Source organism: Rhynchophorus ferrugineus, unplaced genomic scaffold, assembly GCF_030347505.1.
Source record: "Rhynchophorus ferrugineus isolate W39M unplaced genomic scaffold, kcgeb_rfMv2 rfM7, whole genome shotgun sequence".
Classification (NCBI taxonomy): Eukaryota; Metazoa; Arthropoda; class Insecta; order Coleoptera; family Curculionidae; genus Rhynchophorus; species Rhynchophorus ferrugineus.
In genome coordinates, this window is record NW_027472586.1 from 34,971,356 (window position 1) to 34,992,828 (window position 21,473).

General features: G+C 33.6%; 1 protein-coding gene across 10 annotated transcripts; it reads left to right on the forward strand.

The window, feature by feature from the left end:
* Positions 1-849: 849 nt before the first annotated feature.
* LOC143200242 (uncharacterized) lies at positions 850-18,998 on the forward strand. 10 transcript variants are annotated; one of them, XM_076410638.1, is made up of 9 exons: positions 850-1,002; positions 1,366-1,439; positions 7,602-8,430; positions 9,824-10,115; positions 12,849-13,270; positions 15,481-16,478; positions 16,605-16,833; positions 18,604-18,671; positions 18,728-18,998. In XM_076410638.1, exons 2-9 carry the CDS (start codon positions 1,370-1,372, stop codon positions 18,799-18,801), a joined length of 2,982 nt encoding a protein of 993 aa, XP_076266753.1. In that variant the 5' UTR covers positions 850-1,002; positions 1,366-1,369; the 3' UTR covers positions 18,802-18,998. The 10 variants fall into 10 exon arrangements, 8 of the variants coding, with proteins under 8 accessions (XP_076266753.1, XP_076266755.1, XP_076266751.1 ...); XM_076410640.1 differs by having other exon boundaries at positions 15,481-16,457; XM_076410636.1 differs by having other exon boundaries at positions 15,481-16,833.
* Positions 18,999-21,473: the final 2,475 nt, after the last annotated feature.

Below are 21,473 nucleotides of genomic sequence, written 5' to 3' on the forward strand. Positions count from 1 at the left end.
TTAGATATATTTAGTACAAACTTAATATAAAAATTAATTTATTACTACTGTTCTATTGTACCTTCATTAATACACATGGCGAGTACGGGATTAATACATCAGTATGTATTTCCCAAAATATATTAATATATTTAAACATTGGAAATATATTATTGCTTTGCTCTAACCAGAAGTTGCCATTCTTCATTATGGCGACGGTGCTTTACTGGTTTCTGAAATTAGTATAAATCAATAAGAATATAAAACTATCTTTCTTATCGCTATCTGAAATTAGCAGAACAATGAAAATTTATATTTATAGTCTGTCATTGATAAAATATGATGAATGTACTATAAAATTTAATATCGAATTTAAATTTAATTTCACCTGGTAGAAAATTAAAGATCATACAAGCGGAAATATAAATTTAGTATTTTTCATAATTTTCACTGCTGTGCAATTTTCTTATATATAAAAACATTAAATTATATAAGTACTAGTTATATATCATAAATGTTAAATATTTAATATATAGGCAACCAATTATTCAACAGCTGTTTAATTGATAAACAATCTCTTAATTAATATTGCTACAGATGGAAACAAAGTGAATAATCTATATTAATAACAATTACTTTTCAAACAATAATCATATTTTATGTTTGCAATATTAGAAATTGATATTCAAAATTGTAAATAATATAATGCAAAGAATACATAATGAGGTTTCGTAAAGGAAACTTTTTCTTTAAAATGAGAATTAGTATTTAAAAGCGTCATGTGAAGCCCGAAATTTTCGATTTTGATATGTAATAAAGTTCAAGTGTATAATGAGATAAGTCAGGGATTTCGGTGAATCCCCCAACGTTACTTATTTTAGGTTGACAATACTGTGGTACAGCCACATTCTAATTTTGCTCTTGTGAGCGAGTTGTTGTAACTACATTTAATGTGAAAGATTTTTATAGTTTTTGTGCAAACGTCGATATTAAGAATATTTATTAGCAGGATCATTCCTACAGGTAAGTTTTATTTTATATTTTTAAACGACCTTGGAAGCTTTCGTACGATCGTATAACAGTCCCTGTTTAATTTACTATAACTATAGAAAACTTGAGACGAATTCAATCTAAAATAACATCTAATAAATACATATTTTTTTAATTTTAAGGTAGTTCGCATAAAATATATATAATTAACTTAACTAACATAGCGTTAATAACATTTACGTGAGTGAGACAGATATACTTCTTTGTCAGTTGAAAGCTTATCATATCGGAATTTGATAAAAGTTTTTATAGCAATTTGGGTAATAGATTACGTGATTTTGTGATTTTTTGTTTGCGAACGTGATGAGATCTTGATGGAATCCATTTTTTTCATAGTGTAATGGGTTCAAGTGAGAGTACCGAGGTACCAAGTGATGGAAATTTGCTGAACACCTCTCAGTCAAGTACAGGTTAGTCATGGAGTGGTCTGTTAAAGTTGTTTATCATATTGCATTGTCCCTCTAAACTATATGTACTAGTTCTGAATGTAGGCTTTTCATTAAATTAATGTAAGCGTTTGTATTATATTGATTGGATCCATTTTTAAAACAATTTCAGGTATAAACAAGGATGACATTTGGCATAATTAACGTTTATATGGGAAAACCTAGAAGGTCAAACTGTAATATATGTAATACGCATTACAAATAGCGGAACTAATTACCCTGGCGCATTCGCCACTTCTGAAAAAGAAATAATTTTTAGATAGTATGAACAGTAACAATCAGACGTGATTTTTGTTAACATCATATACCAGAATATGATTTGTGAAAGGAATATTTTCTGTATTACTGACATTTCCTACATCAAATCTTGATAAGAGTTTTATAAAAAAAACAGTGGCAGTTTTGAGTTACATGTTAATTTGTTGTTTTTTTATTGTCTGTCCTATAATTCTTTATATTTGCGAAATATAGTTAAAACAGTGAAAAAACTGTAATATCATTGCTTTTTATAGACTCAAAAAGATCTTAAAATATGATATTAATATTGTGTTATTAGTTTATCGAGTGGCACTTTTATCAGCTGTCGAATATTTCTATTGTTGTTTATAATTATAAATGTTCTCATTGATATAATTGAAATAGGATATAGTTAAAACAGTTGATTGCAATATGTTATTAATATTAACTATAGATATTTTATTCCACGGATCAAATGTTGAAGGAAAGGTATTTCATTTTTGATATAAAATGATGAAGGGCAAAGAAAAGCTTTTATTTTTAATAATTTATAATGATGAGTACGTTAGCTAAATATTATAATTATAAGCAAAATATTGTTCAAGTGGACAATATGGTACAACTAATAGCGATAGCTTAATAAGCTTTAGGATACACTCATTTGTAATTTACTAGATTGTTTTTACTATTATAGTCATTTCGTTTTGTGTTATTTAGAGATTTTAAACGTATATTTATTTAATTAGGACTCTGATATATATTTATAAATTAAAATACAAATACGAATTAGTGAACAAAAACAAAACATGGTTCTGCCATGGCTCACTTGAATTCAAATATTACATCTCCGGCTGTTGCGAGATATTGTTTTAAAGAAACGTTTACTTCTTTTAATTCAATAAGCCATTTTAGGACAATGCCTCTTGAGAGCCATCACACCTCACAGTGTAAAAGATGATGTTCGTGATCACTTCCCACTTCTTTCCACAAAACAGAGTATAATCTAGAGTTTTATAAAGTTTATAAACTTGACACACTCTTGCGTCATTGCTGTTAAGGGTAAAGGTCTTTTTATTGACAACCAATGCCTCTCTATGAATGGTACAGTGTGTCCATACAGATTCCGGCGCTACAACTTTTATCCTTGGATAAAGCCGAATATAAATGCCTGACATTGCTCATGAGCCATCACTATTCAATCCCACATACTTCTTCCATTTTATGTTATTTTTGTTGATATAATCATTAATCAAGTTTAATATTTCTTAGAGTGTCGTTCGTAGTGGCGAAAATTTATAAAACAAAAACTCTTTATAAATAGTATTCTCAAAATCATATCCTACAAAACATATCAGATTGGCATTATCCGATATGTCTGTACTTTCATCGATTAGCAAGGAAAAATAATGACATTATTTCAGATGGTCTACGACTGTTTTTTCAATATCGTCTGCTATACCCACAAACCTACGCTTTACCGTGTTATTCGATAACGCTAACTGACTTACTTAGCTTTGCTGATTTTTTTTCTCAAATCAAATTTCGAGATTCTGCAATTTTTAGCTACGAAAGTGTTATGTTCTTACCAATAACATATGGATAGCTTCATTTCAGACATACTAACCAAAAAATGTGGTCCTCGTAGAACATTAAATAAAAATACTACCAGTATAATACTTGGCAAGAAAATGCAGTAAATAACTCTCAAGACTACCCAATAATAACACAATCGCCACTTAGGCAATGTGAAAGTAGTATTATTGAAGCCAAGCGTTCTATATTTGTTGGCAAACCTACCGAAAAATTTTATGATTAAGCAATTGGAAATGTATTTGACAGGGCTACCATAATATTAATTTTACATAGTTGAATAAAATTATTAGAGATAAGTTTAGACGTGGTGAAACGAGCACCGAAGACGGTGAATGCAGTGGACGCCCAAAAGAGGTTGTTACCGATGAAAACATTAAAAAATCCACAAAATGATTTTGAATGAGCGTAAATTGAAATTGAATGAAATAGCAGACACTCTAGAGATATCAACTGAACGTGTACATCATATCATTCACGAATATTTCGGTACGAAAAAGCTCTGTGCAAAGTGGTTGCCACGCGAGCTTACTTTTGATCAAAAACAACGACGAGTTGATGATTCTGAGCAATGTTTGAAGATGATCAAGCGTAATAAACCCGAGTTTTTGCGTCGATATGTGACAATGGATGAAACGTGGCTCCATCATTTCACTCCGAAGTCCAATCGAGAGTCATCCGAGTTGACTGCACACGATGAACCCGCTTCAAAACGTGGGAAAACGCAACGGTCGGCTGGCAAGGTTATGGCGTCTGTATTTTGGGATGCGCATGGAATAATATTTTAACTAACTTGAAAAAGGAAGGACCATCAACAGCAACTATTACAAAGCGTTATTGTACCGTTTGAAGAACGAAATCGCTGAACGACCACCGCATTTGAAGAAAAAGAAAGTGCTGTTGCACCAAGACAATGCACCTTCGAATTGCTTTCTCATCCACAGTATTTTCCAGATCGGGTACCCAGCGACTATTTCCTGTTCTCAGATCTCAAAAGAATGCTCGCTTAGAAGAAATTCTCGTCGAATGAAGAGATGATCGACGAAACTGAAGCCTATTTTGAAGCAAAGAATAAAACATACTACAAAAATGGTATCGAAAAGTTGGAAGGTCGCTATAATCAATGTATCACCCTTGAAGGGAATTATGTTGAATTAAAAAAAACTAATTTTTCCAAGAAACTGTGTTTTACTACGGTAGGCCGGGGGACTTTTCAATTGACCTGTTAAGAGACGGGATCCGATTGGCTCATTTCGTTTCTGTGGTACGTTTGTTGTTTATTTATTTTGAGCGCTATTTTCAATTTAGATATTTAATTATTAGCTCATTAGTGTATATAAGTCGGTAGTATAAAAAGTAAAGTAAGTAATAAGTAATGTGATCGGGTGATCGTCGAAACTGAGACCTATTTTGAAGCAAAGGACAAATCGTACTACAAAAATGGCATTGAAAAGTTGATAATCGCCCTTGAAAGGAATTATGTTGAATAAAAAAAAACTAATTTTACCAAAAGAATATGTTTTACTATGGTACGCCGGGGACTTTTCAATTGATCTGTTACATTAGAGTGATATTATTGCTGTGAATAAATTACTGATATTCAAACTACTACTAGTTGTCCGCCTTGCAATATTTTTTTTGTCTTGGAACGAAAATATACAACCAGTTTGAGTTTTTTAGTAATGTATAAATAAATTAGAGGCCCTGAGGTCATCGATGCACGATATAATGTCTAATTTAAATTCAAAATTATTAAAATAATATATAAATAAGAGATAGATACAGTCTCATTATATATATATATATATATATATATATATATATATATATATATATATATATATATATATATATATATATATATATTCCTAGTTATTCCAGGTTACTTGATTTAGACGTTATTTATTTTGTTAGAATATATTTATTTGTGGTGCATATTACACAAACATATTAAGCCTAAAAATTCTTGCTCCATATAAGCTTTCACCGTGCCAAATTTCACAACTGTAGGTGCATCTGCTGCGGTTCGTTTTCTTTAAAAATGGAGGCCAAATTTTCGCTAAGCCTATTATATGTCGTCATGGATATTTGTGACGTCGAAACATTACAATGTTGTCGCATCAACTCTGAGTTTTAGTTCAGTTTGGCTTTGACATACAACAAAATTCTAATCTAAATAAAGTAATTGAACAAAAATATTATGAAATATAATTTATTTTAACATTATAGTAAATCTAATACATATATTATCGAATGACTTAAAACTACAATTAAGAGCACAGGTATAGTAGTTTTTAGATTTTTTTTTTGTTTACATTGAATTCTTTTCCACGCCACCCATAAGGTAGAGTTTCTAGGCGCGTTTTTTATGTAGTGGTATCCCCCTGGATTCCTAATCCACCTAATTAACAATTGTATATCTTCGAAACGTATTTTACTTTCATTCGAGAGCATATTTCGTTTTTACTTTTAGTTCTTGTTTGCTTCGATGGAGTATACTTGGCAAGTCATCATGGTATCACCGTATTTTTATTTCTTCTGCTACTACCTGTGTACACCACTCTTGATAAAATTAATCACTGAATTCTGTCTAATGCATTTACCATATCTACAAAACACTTAGTATTCATTCTCTCCTCATATGTTCTAACCTAATGCTCATGTTTAATTTTGAACAATTACAATCATATCTGTGACCACAAATCTTTGACGCCTTATGATACCAGTTATATTCAATTAACTATGTACATTTAGTTGTTTTCATTCTCATTACTCTGTCTCAGGAATTTCCAGCATTGCACAGCATATCAAATATCCTGAAAGTTTCCTTCAATCACTTTCACTTTACGACTCACTGTCTAATTCAATCAATAAACTGTTAATTTCTAATCTTTCCAAAACATATTCAATATTCCACCGTTTATCAATTACTTCCTTTGTATATCTTATCGAGTTCATCCAAACCGAAAGTGTTATGGTTGACAATGCTTCCTTCCACATATCCAAACAGTTTTTGATGGAATATCCTTATCGACCAGCAATATATCTGCTATTAATAATGACTATTAATAAATATAATGACCAACAAAATCCAAATGAATGCTATTATAACTTTTGCCTTTTTCCATCAATTTTTATTGTCTTTACACTTTTTTTGTTACTGTTTTGCCAAGAGTGCCACAATGAACCATTTTGAAATATTCAAGTTTCTTATATTATTCTATGCCTTTGATTGAATTCTTTTGAAGGTAATGTCTGGAAGTTCCATTAAACCTTTCCGAGGGTTATCTTTATGTACACTATTTGAACCCTATACGTGGATACTACACCCGTAAGAGTGTATTAAAGGATGTCTTACATCCTTCAAAAAACAACATGTCCCTAATTCTTTTATGTATACTTTCCAGAGGGACAATTTTCTCTAAAATAATTTTATTAAATTATGTTTATATCGATAAAATAGTTTGAGTACTTACTGGTCTTATACATTTTATATACTTGGTCTCGAGTAGAGCCAATATCAAGATGGTCAAGATTCGTCACCCACTTTGTAAGTAGACGGGTTTTCTTGGGTGAGTCTAACGTATTATTCTTCATTTTGTAAGCGATGTTATTCACAGTGCCCACAGTAATATTTAGCACGACAGCAACCCCCTAAATAACATTTTCACTAAAATTGTAGGAACTTATATTATTTAATATCATCAATAATTACCCCTCTAACAGAATTTACCGGCAAAAGGGGATCTCCGTTATCTCGTTCCTTTTCGAAATAACACATTAAAATCACAATCAATTTGTGACCCTGAATATCTATTGTTTTCGGCATTTTCAAACAAAGTAACATGATATATTACGGAGCGACCTAAAATTTAACAAAATAAAAGGCTAAAATAATATTTGCCGATTTATAACCTGTAATAATTATAACTAATATTTTGAATAATGTAGCGTACATCTGACAACCGGACGGCGATCAGCTGTCAGACATATGCAAAATTCTTGAAAGCAATAGTGATAAGAGATTTTAACTCTTACCTATAAATTATTGTGACTGTATAATTAACTGTAGTTTTTCGATATAGTATAATGTTAAAATAAATTATATTTGATAACATTTTTGTTGAATTATTTTATTTAGATCAGAATTTTTTTGTATGTCAAAGACAAACTGAATAATTGTTACCACCCATGCGATCACTGGTTGTCATAAAGTGTTTTTTTCACAAATCTAGTCATCTAGCTTATTGTAAATCCTTTAAAATCAATTTGTAGGCCTTAACAATATTTTGTTTGCAGGTGAAGCTAGCGGTATGGATCCGAACGTAGCGAAAATCGAAGAGAAGATGGGAGATCTCAAGGTGGACGCGGCGAAACCAAAGAAGGATATCAATATTCTATTATTGGGCGAGACTGGCGTGGGCAAGTCCACGTTCATCAATTCCGTCTTTAACTATCTGCACTATCAGGACTTCGCAGCGGCGGAGCGCCAGAAACTGTACGTCTTGATACCGTCCACCTTCAGCATGTTCGACAAGGACGGCAATATGCAGACGATCAAAATAGGGGCGGCTGACAAGAACGAATCGGTCGTGCTCGGCGAATCGGCCACCCAGGACGTGAAGACGTACACGTTCCTGATAAAGAACGGCCAGTACCAGGTGAGGCTCATCGACACGCCCGGCATGGGTGACACCAGGGGCATCGAACAGGACGACCTGAACTGCGAGAACATCTTAAACTACATCAGTAACATAGACCACTTGCACGCCATCTGTTACCTGTGCAAGCCCCAGCAGAGCCGCGCCAACTCCTATTTCCAGTACTGCATGGCGCAGATCATGACCCGTCTGCACGCGGACGCCTGCAAGAACTTCGTGTTCGTCTTCACCGGGTCCAAGGCGGAGAACTACACGCCCGGCGAGACGTTCCAGATGCTGAAGAAGATCGCCAACGAGATATCCAAGAAACCCGCCCACGCCAAACTTAAGCTGGACGACAATAAGTTCTGCTTCGACAACGAGGCCTTCCGCTATCTGGCGGCGGTCAAGCAAGGCGTCAACCTGACGGCGGAGACGAAGAAAGACGCCATCAAAAGTTGGACCAAGGCCACACAAGAGTGCTGGAAGTAAGTAGACGACTTTAAGCAATCGTTATTCTGCAATCCCTGTGCGCTCGGGTATAATCGGAATAACCTTTTGTGTATGATCGTGTATTGAAGTGGATTTTTTTAATGCTTTTGTCGGTAACAACCTCTTTTGGGCGTCCACCGTCTTCAGTGCTCATTTCACCACGTCTACTAACTTACTACAATCTACTCGTACCATCTATAATGGTATTTTTTCCCTTCAAAAAGCAATATTTTATCAACACCCAAAATTCCTTTCTATTCATTTTTTTCACAGTAACAAAAGTTGCTTCACTCAAAATGCTATAATTCACAAACTAAATTTTGAGGGTTAAGGCTAACTAAAAAAATATGGGTTTAATTCTAGTAGCGCCATCTATGTGCCAGACCGGGGACTTTTCAATTGACTTGTTAGTATATCGATTAAAGCATGTGTTAGGTTAAATATGTACTATCTAAATGTTGGACTTCGCGAAACATTTCCGCAAAATTTCCTATAAAGTTAAATTTCTGTTTTCCTGATATTTATTGTGGATTCTAACATTTATCATTTGGTTGGAATACGTCAAACCCATATATTTTAATCATTATTTAATAGGCGGTACTCTAATAATTGGTCTTTTAAGTCTCCGACTTGCGAGTTCCATAGAGAGTAATTTTTGTTTTCTTCCGGGCTTCCCTTACATATTTTTCGAAGCCACTCTGTTTATATTATCTAATCTTTTGATTTGTCTGATCACTAATTGTACTAAATATAGTTTTGTCTATAGCATTTCTGATTCTGTGCCATACTTTTTTAGTTTTTCGTCTCTCTTTTGATAATTCCTCATATTCTGATTTCCCTCTTGATGTCAGGGTAGCTTCTTTTACAGCAGACCTAATATGTTCAATTATACTTCGGGTTTGTACCTCAAGATCATCTATAGTTTTGAGTCTTACGTTTAAACTGATTTGTTCCTGCCTTATAAGTATAAACGTGTCCCAGTTAGTAAATTTTTTAGTGAAATTAGGCTTTTTTGGTTTTTTTTCAGAGTTGTCACGCCTAATATTAACAATAGCTCCAGTGTGATCAGATGATAATTCGCACAAGCTCTCTGTTTGTCTGTAAAAGTCCACTAGGTTACTATCGGTAGGCCAGTAGTCGGTTCACGCCTTGAACGATGTTACAATTAGTAATATTTATTGCAGCTCGTCATTCGTTCCCTTTTCCAGGTGTTATTAATCGTGAACCCCAGACCGTATGTTTAACATTAAAGTCCCCCTCTAATAATAAACCTTAGGTCATATTTTAAAAATAAATCTCCGTAATGTTGTTGTGTTATTTTGTACCTTGGTGGACAATATATACCAATATATTGAACAATATATTTAATAATACAGGATTTTATTTCAGGATGATCGATTATATCACCAAACTGAAACCCCATCAAGTGAAGAATACATCTGCGATCAACGATGCCAGACGGGTGATTTACAATCTCAGCAAACCCATGGCGGATATTACGCAATTAGTACAAGACAACATATTGGCGCTGCAACGTCACAAACGCAACATGGAATTTGAAAATAACGATCTTCAGGAGCTAAAAGCTAAACTTCACATCCCCTCTATTGAGCTGCAGGTGACCAGGCTCACTCAGCCAGTCACTGTATGTGCAGATATTAAATGCTGTGAACTGTACAAGGTAAGTTAATCCGTCTGTTGTATTTTTGGAGGTGGGACGAAATAAAACAGTCATAGTTACGTGAAAATTTATTTATTACATTGTTGTTAGTCGTTGCTATCCATCTAGGTCTATTTTTTATTAATCTCCTGGAACGTCAACAATCTGCCCATGGGCAATTAGTATTATTATATGATTTCAGTTATATAATATAACTATCTTAACATGTAGTAGATCACTTCAGTAAGTGATCTACTACATGTTCTACTACAAGATGATCTACTACAAGAGCCTCCATTATCTCGCTCCTGTTCGAACTTATTACAAACGCAATCTGTTCGGTCTGGCAGCGGCATTTTTTATTAAGATTAATAATAAGTAACGATTTTAAATTTATCAAAACAAGCAAAGCGTTAAAACAACATTTGCCTGTAGCAATATTATATATTATATGCAGTTAAATTAGTTATAACAACGTGTAGTTGTTATAACTAAGATTTTGAAGAATTTTGCAGACAACTTACAACTGAATGACTTCTGCAGGCTCATTTGTTTACGTGTTTGGACGTATCAGATAGCATTGTATCTCTTTTTAACTAGAATAAAATGAGAAGGAAAATATTGTCTGATTCTAAAACGAATTCACAAATTGTGGCAGGCAATACATTCAAAATCTTGATGGCCCATGTTCAAAACTTCTTTGGATAAATTATATGTGTTTTTCATGTTTTTTTAAACATCCACTAATCATACAAAATTACTTTATTACTTATATATATTTAAACATGTTTTTATTTGATTATTAATTATTTTTAGGATCGTAGCGATTTTGATGAGATATACTCATATAAAGGACATCCATTACTGCTACCATTTATAATCAAAATATGAACAGAACAATAACAAATATAAACAACAAAACGTTTAACCTTACAAAACAGAGCACCTGGTCAAATCCAAAATGGCTGCTGTAGTTTGTTTGGATTCTACTTCTCAATTGCTTGTAAATGACAACGTCGCGAAATTAATTCAGCCTATAACGTCAAGTTATTATCATTAATGTTTTGAAGAATTTTGCAGACATTTGACAACGTGGGCCAAATCGAATTTTATTGAATAATTCGAATTATCGAATATTCTTTCGAACTTCTTCTAACTATGATAAAATGTGAAGGAAAAATCAGCTGTGAGTTTAAAACGGATTTTATCTTTAAAACAATTTACAATTGGCAATACATTCGACGTCATCATCACGTGTTTTACATGCCCCTATTTCGTTGAGAATTAAATTTAGTTGAGTATATTGTTGCTATTTGAAGAACAATTCATCAGAATACGATTGCAATTATCAATATTTTAGGATAATTAATTAAATTGCAAGTTGATACATTTAAAATAAAATAAAACTTTATCGATGTATAGTCTATGCAAAGTTTTGTTAGTAATGCGTCATGGATATTTGTGACGTCGAAACATTACAATATTGCCGCATCAACTCTGAGTTTTAGTTCAGTTTGGCTTTGACATACAAAAAAATTCTAATCTAAATAAAATAATTGAACAAAAATTTTGTCAAATGTAATTTATTTTAACAATATAGTATATCTAATACATATTTTATCGAAGGACTTAAAACTACAATTAAGAATATAGGTATAATAGTTTGTAGGTTAGATTTGTTTTGTTTACATTGAACTCTTTTCCACACCACCCATGAAGTAGAGTTTCTAGGAGCGTTTTTTATGTAGTGGTATCCCCCTGGAGGCCTTATCCACCTAATTAGCAATTGTATATTTGAGAAACATATTTTACTTTCATTCGAGAGCTTATTTACTTTTTTCGTTGTTCTTGTTTCCTTCAATGGTGTGTTTACTTGTGAAGTCATCTTGGTATTACTGTATATTTTATTTCTTCTGCTACTATCAGTGTATACCATTCTTCATAAATTAATCACTGAATTCTGACTAATGCATTTCCCAAAACTACAAAGTAGTTAGTATTCATTCTCCCATACGTTCTAACCTAACGATCATGTTTAATTTTGAATAATTACAATCATATCTGCGCACACAAATCTTTCACGTCCTACATTGCCATTTTCTACAGTTATATTCAATTAATTATGTGCATACCTTTAGTTGTTTCCACTCTGTCTCAGGAATTTCCAGCATTACACAGCATTATTACATATCCTGAAAGTTTCATTCAGTTACTTTCACTTTCCGACTAACTGTCCAATTCAATCACTAAACTGTTAATTTCTAATCTGTCTAAAACATGTTCACGATTCCAAACCGAAGGTGTTATGGTTGACAATGTTTTCTTCTACATATCCAAACGGTTTTTGATGGAATATCCTTCTGGACCAGCAATATATCTGCAATTAATTATTAATAAATATAATGACCAACTAAACCTAATCGAATGCTATCGTAACTTTACACTTTTTTTATTGTGTTAGTAACAAAATCAGTCGGACCGAAAATAGCGTCTGAAAACAGTCGCGTAAAAATATAGTCAAATAGTAAAAAAACTAAACAGTCGATTGTCGATTTCACTCGTTTGTTCCCAACACTAATTTAAACCATTTTCCTAAATGCGTATGCTTGCTCAATGTGGCAACGCCGAATTTTCGTGTCGTCTCATAACTCGAACAACTTTTTGTTTAACTTAATCGCAAATAATATGTGAAACCGAAATTTGAATAGATGTATTTTGCAAACGTGTAAATTCAGATTCCTTGTCTTATTTTAGGTCGATGACCGTAACGAGTACCACTATAAGACGCGATGCCATGATCCTTGCTATCTACAAAATGTCCAGCGTGAAGTTATCGGGGCGCCTCAGCTGATGAATTGTTCTTCGATGAACTACCAACAACTTTGCAAAAAGTGCGGTTGCAGCTACAAAGTACACATGCACGTGTACTATTTCACGAGGAAGAATAGGGTGAATAAAATGGATATGTCCGTTTTACAGAATATCAACACTCGAGAAGAAGTCTTGGAAGAAACTAAGAAGACCATCGCAGCTTTAGAGGACCGAAAACAGAAACATGAACGCGAACTGGAAATTATTACCAGTGCCAACGCCAAATTTGCCCATTTCCTGGAGAAAAATGCTATAGCGGCTTTTACTGACGCTTACGCAGAGTACATACAATATCTGATCGTTAGGTAAGGATGTATATTTCGATTATTCCATATTTTATTAGGTTTAATCACCACTTTACACAGAGCTCTCTAATACCCAAATATTCGTGAATGATCGTCTGCTATTTCATTCAGTTTCAATTTACGGTCATTGAAAATCATTTTGTGGATTTTTTTAATGTTTTCGTCGGTAACAACCTCTTTTGGGCATCTACTGCGTTCACCGTCTTCGGTGCTCATTTCACCACGTCTAAACTTAGCATACCAAACCTTGATGGTTGATTTTCCTGGGGCAGTGTCCGAAAACTCGACGTCACGCCAAGTTTTTAACTTCAACTGTATTTTTTCCCTTCAAAAAACAATATTTTATCAACACGCGAAATTCTTTTATATCCATTTTTTTCACAACAACAAAATGCTTCACTCAAAATGCTATAATTCACGGACTAATGATCAGACATCTGTCAAATTTATACACGCTTCTTTTGAGGGTTAGGGCTAACTAAAGACATAGGATTTAAGTCTAGTGGCGCCATCTATGTGTCAGGCCGGGCATCATTATCAATTGACCTGTTACTTGAAATATAATCTGATAATCTGAATAATAGACGATGACCATGGTAGGCAATAAAATTAGAAAAATAGAATAACCAGGATGGTTAATAAAAATTTTAGTCCATAGTAGTGAATAACATTGATGGGCAATCATTATAAAACATACAATAACGGTATCTGATAGCGATGATAAACTATGTTAGGGTGAAGTCTGACATGTGCACACGGTACGCAAGGATAATAACGCACGAGGTACCAGCTTATTTATACCCTAACACTAACAATAATGGCATACTATGAGATCAAGATAAGTAACGCGCGAGATATGCTGGCACTAAGGTTAGTAGGCCTCGCTAGGATTAAGCTAAATTCTCAAATAAATAAATGTACAGTACTGTTCCTAGTGAACTCACTTCCCCAGCTCCAGCTATGGTGGACGTGCAATGCGTACAAGTGAAAAAGCTGAAAGCCACACGCTAGATACGTTGCCACCAAGCGCCAGCAGAAACCACTTTCGGTGGCGTTTATGTAGGCTTCAAGTTATCCGTAGATCATAACTACACATCAGTAACTCTGGCTTTGGTAATTTTGGCGTTCATTTCTGGTTCGTAAAATAGTTATAATTTGTATTTGCAATTGCGGCCGTAAAACTATTATTTTTGATTTACCATAATTTAAGAATTATTGTTAATATACGACGATTCGAAGAAATAATAAAATACAGGACGATAAAATAGATAATGATAAATGGATAAATAAATAAATAAATATGTAGAGGATAATGAATGGAGAATAATAAATAGATAATAACAAACTCACCATTTGATGAAACTCAGCTTGGGCGGCATAAAACACAGTAAAATTAACCGAATAAGAAGAATGTAGTGGCTCTGGCTGTCGCGTCATTAGAAAGAACTCTTCTGAAGTTCTAGGATGTGATCATGTCTAGCAAAAACAATCCTCGAAGAAAGGTCAACAAAGTTGCCATTCGTGGTAATTATTTCTGTTGCTAAATATTCGCAACGTCGACAAGCATCCAATAAAAAACAAACGACAATCCCGCCTAGTTCATTTACATTATCGTTCAAACCTTAAAAAAGTATAAACGACCCAAAATTAAAAGGTCTAAAATATCGCACTACCAGATGGAATTCTAAGTCCCATAAATATTCGCAACGATTTACGATTTCCTTGAATGGTACACGTCTTGGTCTGTTTAAAAAAATATATCGAGAAGATATAAACAAATAAAACTCGATTTTACAGTAGTCCGTAGGTTTTAGTCTAAATACCGCTGCAGTTTTGAAGGTTTCACTGGTTCGCTTACACAGCATTGTGTCTCTTTTTAAATAGAATAAAATGACAAAGAAAATATTGTCTGATTCTAAAACGAATTTACAAATTGCGGCAGGCAATACATTAAACATCTTGAGGTGAGTTCACTGTTATTTTGATTCGTATTGACGGTTATCATTGTTTACGGTTAATTTACATAGAAGTGACATCAGAAGCGGGCACTATGGCACCGGATAGCACGAATCTAAGAACTTAAGAACAACCTTCATTGATAATGTTGTTTCTGCTGACAAGAATATATTTTTAAGAAATCGGTATTAAATTGGAATATTATAGAACTAATATTATAGTATCAAGTACTAAATGTTGCGTTTGATTTGCAGGGAGAAGTCGCTTGGTAAAGATTGTAACTCGTTGAATCTAACAGCTCTGGAGACTTTGCTGAGGCAACACAATGAACAAAAGAACGTATTTGACATTGCCGCCAAGGAGCTAGAGAAACAGGGACGCCAAGATCCTATCACCCCAGAAAGCATTTCTCAAACCATGTCTGAATTGTTCAAACTTGAATTAAACGGTAAAAATATCAAGTCACTCTACAATTCTCAAAAACCAGCTATGAAGAAAGAGCATGCCAATACGGAATACACCCATACGGTTACCTTCAACAAAGTGAACAAGAAGCAGCCGCAAAGTAAACCCACCAATCCTGGAAGAAATCCCGTACGGTCTAACAATAACAGACAGAGGAACAGGTCGGAAGTTCGTCACGTCAGAAGCCATACACCTCCGCCTTCTTACGACGCTTCTCAACAACAAGCCTCCAGACAACCTCCTTTAGACCGCCGCTCTACCCCTTCAAACAATTATCAGTCTTCCACAAATGATAATCCGCCACCTGCAGATCATTACTCCCGCCCTTGGGCAGAACATCGACCACCTTCCGATGATCATCGTCCGTCTTCAAGTGATTATCGACCCCCTCCGAGTGACTATCGTGCGCCTTCAAGTGATTATCGTCCGCCTCCCAATGATTATCGTCCACCCCCGAGTGATTATCGCCCACCTGCCAGTGATTATCACCCACCTCCTAGTGATTATCGTCCACCTCCCAGTGATTATCGCCCACCTCCAAGTGATTATCGTCCACCTCCCAGTGATTATCGCCCACCTCCAAGTGATTATCGTCCACCTCCAAATGAATATCGATCACCCCCGAGTGATTATCGTCCACCTCCCAATGATTATCGTCCACCACCAAATGATTATCGTCAACCTCCCAGTGATTATCGGCCACCTCCCAGTGATTATCGACCACCTCCAAGTGATTATCGTCCACCTCCCAGTGATTATCGTCCACCTCCCAGTGATTATCGTCCACCTCCAAGTGATTATCGTCCACCTCCCAGTGACTATCGTCCACCTACAAATGATTATCGATCACCCCCGAATGATTATCGTCCACCTCCCAATGATTATCGTCCACCTCACAGTGATTATCGTCCACCTCCCAGTAATGATCGCCCTCCGTCTTATGATCATCGCGCCCCTCCCGCAGATTACCATTCACCACCTCCAGATTACCACTCCCGTCCGTCGGACTATCGCCCGCCTCCCGCAGATTCTTCCGTGGCCTATCGTTCACCTCCTGCCGACTATCACCGTCAGTCATCAGGCAACGATTATCAGCAATCATCAGATAACAGACAAAATTTGCGCTCCAATTCTCCAAATAGGTGAGTATTTTGGAAGATAACTTATTTATTTGGATCAATGATTTTCAATTTATTTTTCTGTCAACACAATTTCAAAATTCACACTATCAACATTTAGACATTTTCAAAATTGGCGCAATTTCAAAATTTAACACTTTCATAATCTATACATTTTCAGAATTCATACAATTTCAAAATTCGCACAATTTCAAAATTTATCAGTTTCATAATTACACATTTTCAGAATTCAGACACTTTAAAAAGTTTAAAAATTGGTTACTGATATACAGATTTCTGGGAATGCCCAATGTTCAACTTAACTATGAGAACTGTATTTTATATTTTCCAATTCAGTTTGAAAATCTCTCAAGTCCATTTCTCTACTTGTATTATTATTTACTGAGGAGTTTTGAATCATAGAATTAGAAAATGGACATACATGGAGCAAGAAAACATCATAGAACACGATTTTAAAATTCGAAACCTCTTTCGATTTTGTCACATTCTTCCTTAGTTTTCAGTATAACGATTATCTTACTAATATCCGGCATCTTTTATCTCCTTAGGGAACTAATTTTATTCCTTTAGCTGTACATCATCAATTTCCACTCAGCGGAGCTTAGTTTAATACAAATGAAAAAATAATATTAAAGACAAAATAAACTTTTAAATAGATTTTTATGAAAAAAACAAATTGAACTAATGTTTCAGACAAGAGTATAATTCTGGAGAATACGCCCATACGAATAAGCATTTGAGTTTGCAACATTGCCAGTTATTGAAAATTATATGTATATTTGAAGAATATAATATAAATAGAATCAAATATCTTGAATTTACAAGTTAACCTAACATTTCTGTTGAGATCCAAGTTAAAATGTTTTTATATTATATATTTTTCGTCCCCTATCATTTAAAAAAAAACCTGAATAATATTTTATAAGCATCTTTCATTTTAAAGTCATTTTGAAAAGAAAATAGAGCAAACAAAACAATATGCTAGTTAGTTCTTGTAAATGTGTTGCCTCATAAAATCGACGTAGGAGTTAATAAATTTAGTCTTTTTAAATTGCCTTTTACTTAAGTTAGCTCGTTTCATACGCTCGTAATTTTAGCAATTACTTTAGTAACACATTTTTCTGATTATCTATTAGTCTGATTTTAATAACATTCACCTCTCACTCTTTGATATACTCTTATGAATACCTGCTCGATTATGCTCAAATTTAGAACAGTAATATTTTTACCAAAATAGGAACACCCACCCTTAAAAAATCTTCAAGCGAGCCAAACTTCAATGTTTCTTGTTCAGTTTTAATGCTGTGGATATGATTAACAAACTGTTATACTGATAAGATACACTCACATAAAGGACATAGAGTCATATTTATCTGTATTTTTACTTTCGCAGAGTCAACTATGCCTAAAATATAAAGAATTAGGTATAGAATTGAATTAGCAAAATAAAAACAAAAATTCAATGGATACACATGTCTGGGTAGGTTCTTATATGTCTGTTCGGATTAAAAGTATAGTAATAACTTTATAGACAATATTCACAAATCGATCATTTACCCATTAATGCCTATAATTTATAATCAAAATATGAACAGTACAAGAACAGTACCTCTTGATTGCTTGTAAATGGCAACGTCGCATAATTAGACAAATACTACCGAAGTTTACCGAATACGGTTGGGATTCTTCAGAAATAGCGACTACTATGTTTGACTGTTGAGTTACGTTTTCAGCAGCTGATATCCATTAATTGATGCTATTTTTTTTTTATAGAAACAGGAGACCTTTCAATCAGAACAGACAACGCGATGACCATCACAACAATAACTACCGTGGCAAAGGTTTCTTCATTATTTTATTATCATTAAACTTTTAATTGATTCAAATTTTCTGGCAGGTCGCGGAGGGATTGAACGGAAATACCGAAAAAAGGACAACAATCAGCGCAGTGATGCGTTTAAGAAGAACTGATGGTCTAATATCTTTCTTAGCTATTTTAGCATGAAGTATATTATTTCTATATGTATGTTGTATGATAACGTTTATATATAATATAATAAGTTAGTGATATCGATTATGTCACATAGACTTTGACACTATGTATTTTATTATAAGATTTATAAATGATTTATTGTTTGGTGTTTATGTAATAAAATAATACTGCTAAATAATATTTTAGTCAGGTTAATACCTGGTAGCCTTCTTTTCTGTCTGTGTGTTTATAATTCTCATTACAACCTAAGCCGGGTCAATATTGATGGGATTTTTCCATAGAGTAATAGAGAGTCAATTTAATAAAAAAATAAAATGGGGTTATATCGGCTGTTCAAGTATTTTTATTGGCCAATTTAAATCTACATTATAGGTACCTGTAAAAAAACATTTATAAGGTTTGCCACGCAGGTAATTTCTAAAATGAATTTGCTAATTCGAGTAATGATATAAAAATAATCTGTAAAAATAAGTATATCTATAAAATATAAATATTATATATATAACATAATAAACAAAGAACTTCGAAATAAATCAAAATTATTTCTTCAGTCTTTTCCCTTTTCTATATTTGTTTAGTATCATCAATTTAAACTATTAGAGATCCATTATGGGTTTACCCAAAAGTATATAGCACACCTTATTGTTGTTACATTTTTTTGGAGATATTTGACAATAATATGTTTTCTGGGGCATAAGATATATTGTCTTGACTCGTTTATTCATATGGAAACATCTGGAATTGAAGTTATAGAGTCATCCCCCGGTAGTATAGAATATACATTAGTTAAAGAGCCCTCATGTTTATACTTTTCACAATTTCCTAAAAGCCAATGAGATCAAAAAATTAACTTATGTTGAGCGCTTCAAATGATTTCTAAAACAAACTAACCGAAGATGTATATTCCTGAATCCATGAGCTAGATTCAAAAAAAAAAATATCTTGAATAAGTAGTCTTAAGCCAAATATTTATTTGGATAATTACACTTTTTTTTCTTTAATGAAATGAAACACCCAAGATAGTTATTAAATTGATGACACTTTAACAAATTCGTTCTTACTTGGGCAATAAATTTTACACCAAAATTCTTCGTATATTGAATATCGGTTAATCCTCTCTTAATGCATACAGGATCTATTATTTTATTGAAACAACTATTGATCCAAGAAGTAAATTATATAGCCGTTTGCATAGCTTCTTCCATTTTTTTTTTTTGTTTTTGCATTACTACACTTCCATTACTATTCAAACATTTGTACGATTATCGTTTTTAAATTTCATGGGGCTAAATTTCTCCGTCGCGGAACGATACACAAAAAAAATATATTAGACTAAAATGTTCAACACCAATTACAAAACAAAGTATATGTTCAAAGTTCACTCAGACTATTAATTCAAATAAATGAAACTGCGCATGCGCTAAACTGAAATTATATTCCGTTTACTCTATCCTCGCTGTAGGTAAAGGAAGAAAGAGCGCATGCGCCAGTTCAAACATTCCCTTGAGTTTATCATACTGTCTTTTTTCTGGGCAGTCGGTAGAGACGACAGTAAAAAGCTTATACATACGTGCCTGTAAAAGTTTCGATCGGCTAGAACTGTACATGCGCACTTTTTCTAATCTAGTCTGAGAGTTTTCACAACTACACGTCCTGTATCCCCGTATATACGCTTTGTTATTTATCACAGTTGTGGTCAGAAGAAATTTTTAGGTTAATTTTGTATTTACTTATTATTATATTAATATTTACTTTATGTGTAATATAAAGGTAAAATAATTATTTAATAAGTGCTGTGCGTTCGGGTATAACCGTGTACTTATGGCCGATCCATTTTTAAAACCAATCGTTATAGCTTTTATTATTAAAAATATGCTCTCAGCCATCTATCCCACTCGCACGCAGCGTCAAAAATGGCGATCGTCCGGCGATTATTCCCGATTGTAAATTCCGATTTTACCCGAACGCACAGTGTCTAAAGTTTAACGAATAGTATAAGGTATGAGTTATTAGTAAAATATTATCATTTTATAACACTTTGAAGATTACCTTGGAACAAAGGATATATTTTTATGTTAAATAATATAATAATATGGAAACAGAACTTATTTGAGGATTATATAATGTAAATGGATTATATGGATTATAAATGTAAATACAAAATTAACACTGTGTTACAACTGTGTTAAAAAACAAGGCGTATATAAAAAGGGCGCGTAATTATGAAAACTCGCAGTCTAGATTAGAACAAGTGCGCATGTGCAGTTCTAGCCAATCGAAACTTCTATAGGCTTTTTACTGTCGTCTAGTCGCTAGGCTTAATACCGAGGACCGGAGTTCGGAGCCCACGTTAAAGGACCACGTAAGTCAAATCCAGATAAATCCTCGTTGGTAAAAAAGACGATTTTAAAATTTATAAAAAAAAACATTTTCCATTCACCGTTCTATAATCTTTATATTTTATATCATAAATAAGGTGATGCGTAAACTCTTGTCTCTCGGACTGGATTCAATTAATTTCTCTAAACCATTAGGCAGCGTTTTAGCTTTATCTCTCCGGTGAGATAAGAAACCAGAAGGGTATTGATGGGTCTGGGCTGCCTATCTCAGCGGGGTTTCGTTAACGTTCGGCGAAAGGTAGGAGATGGTG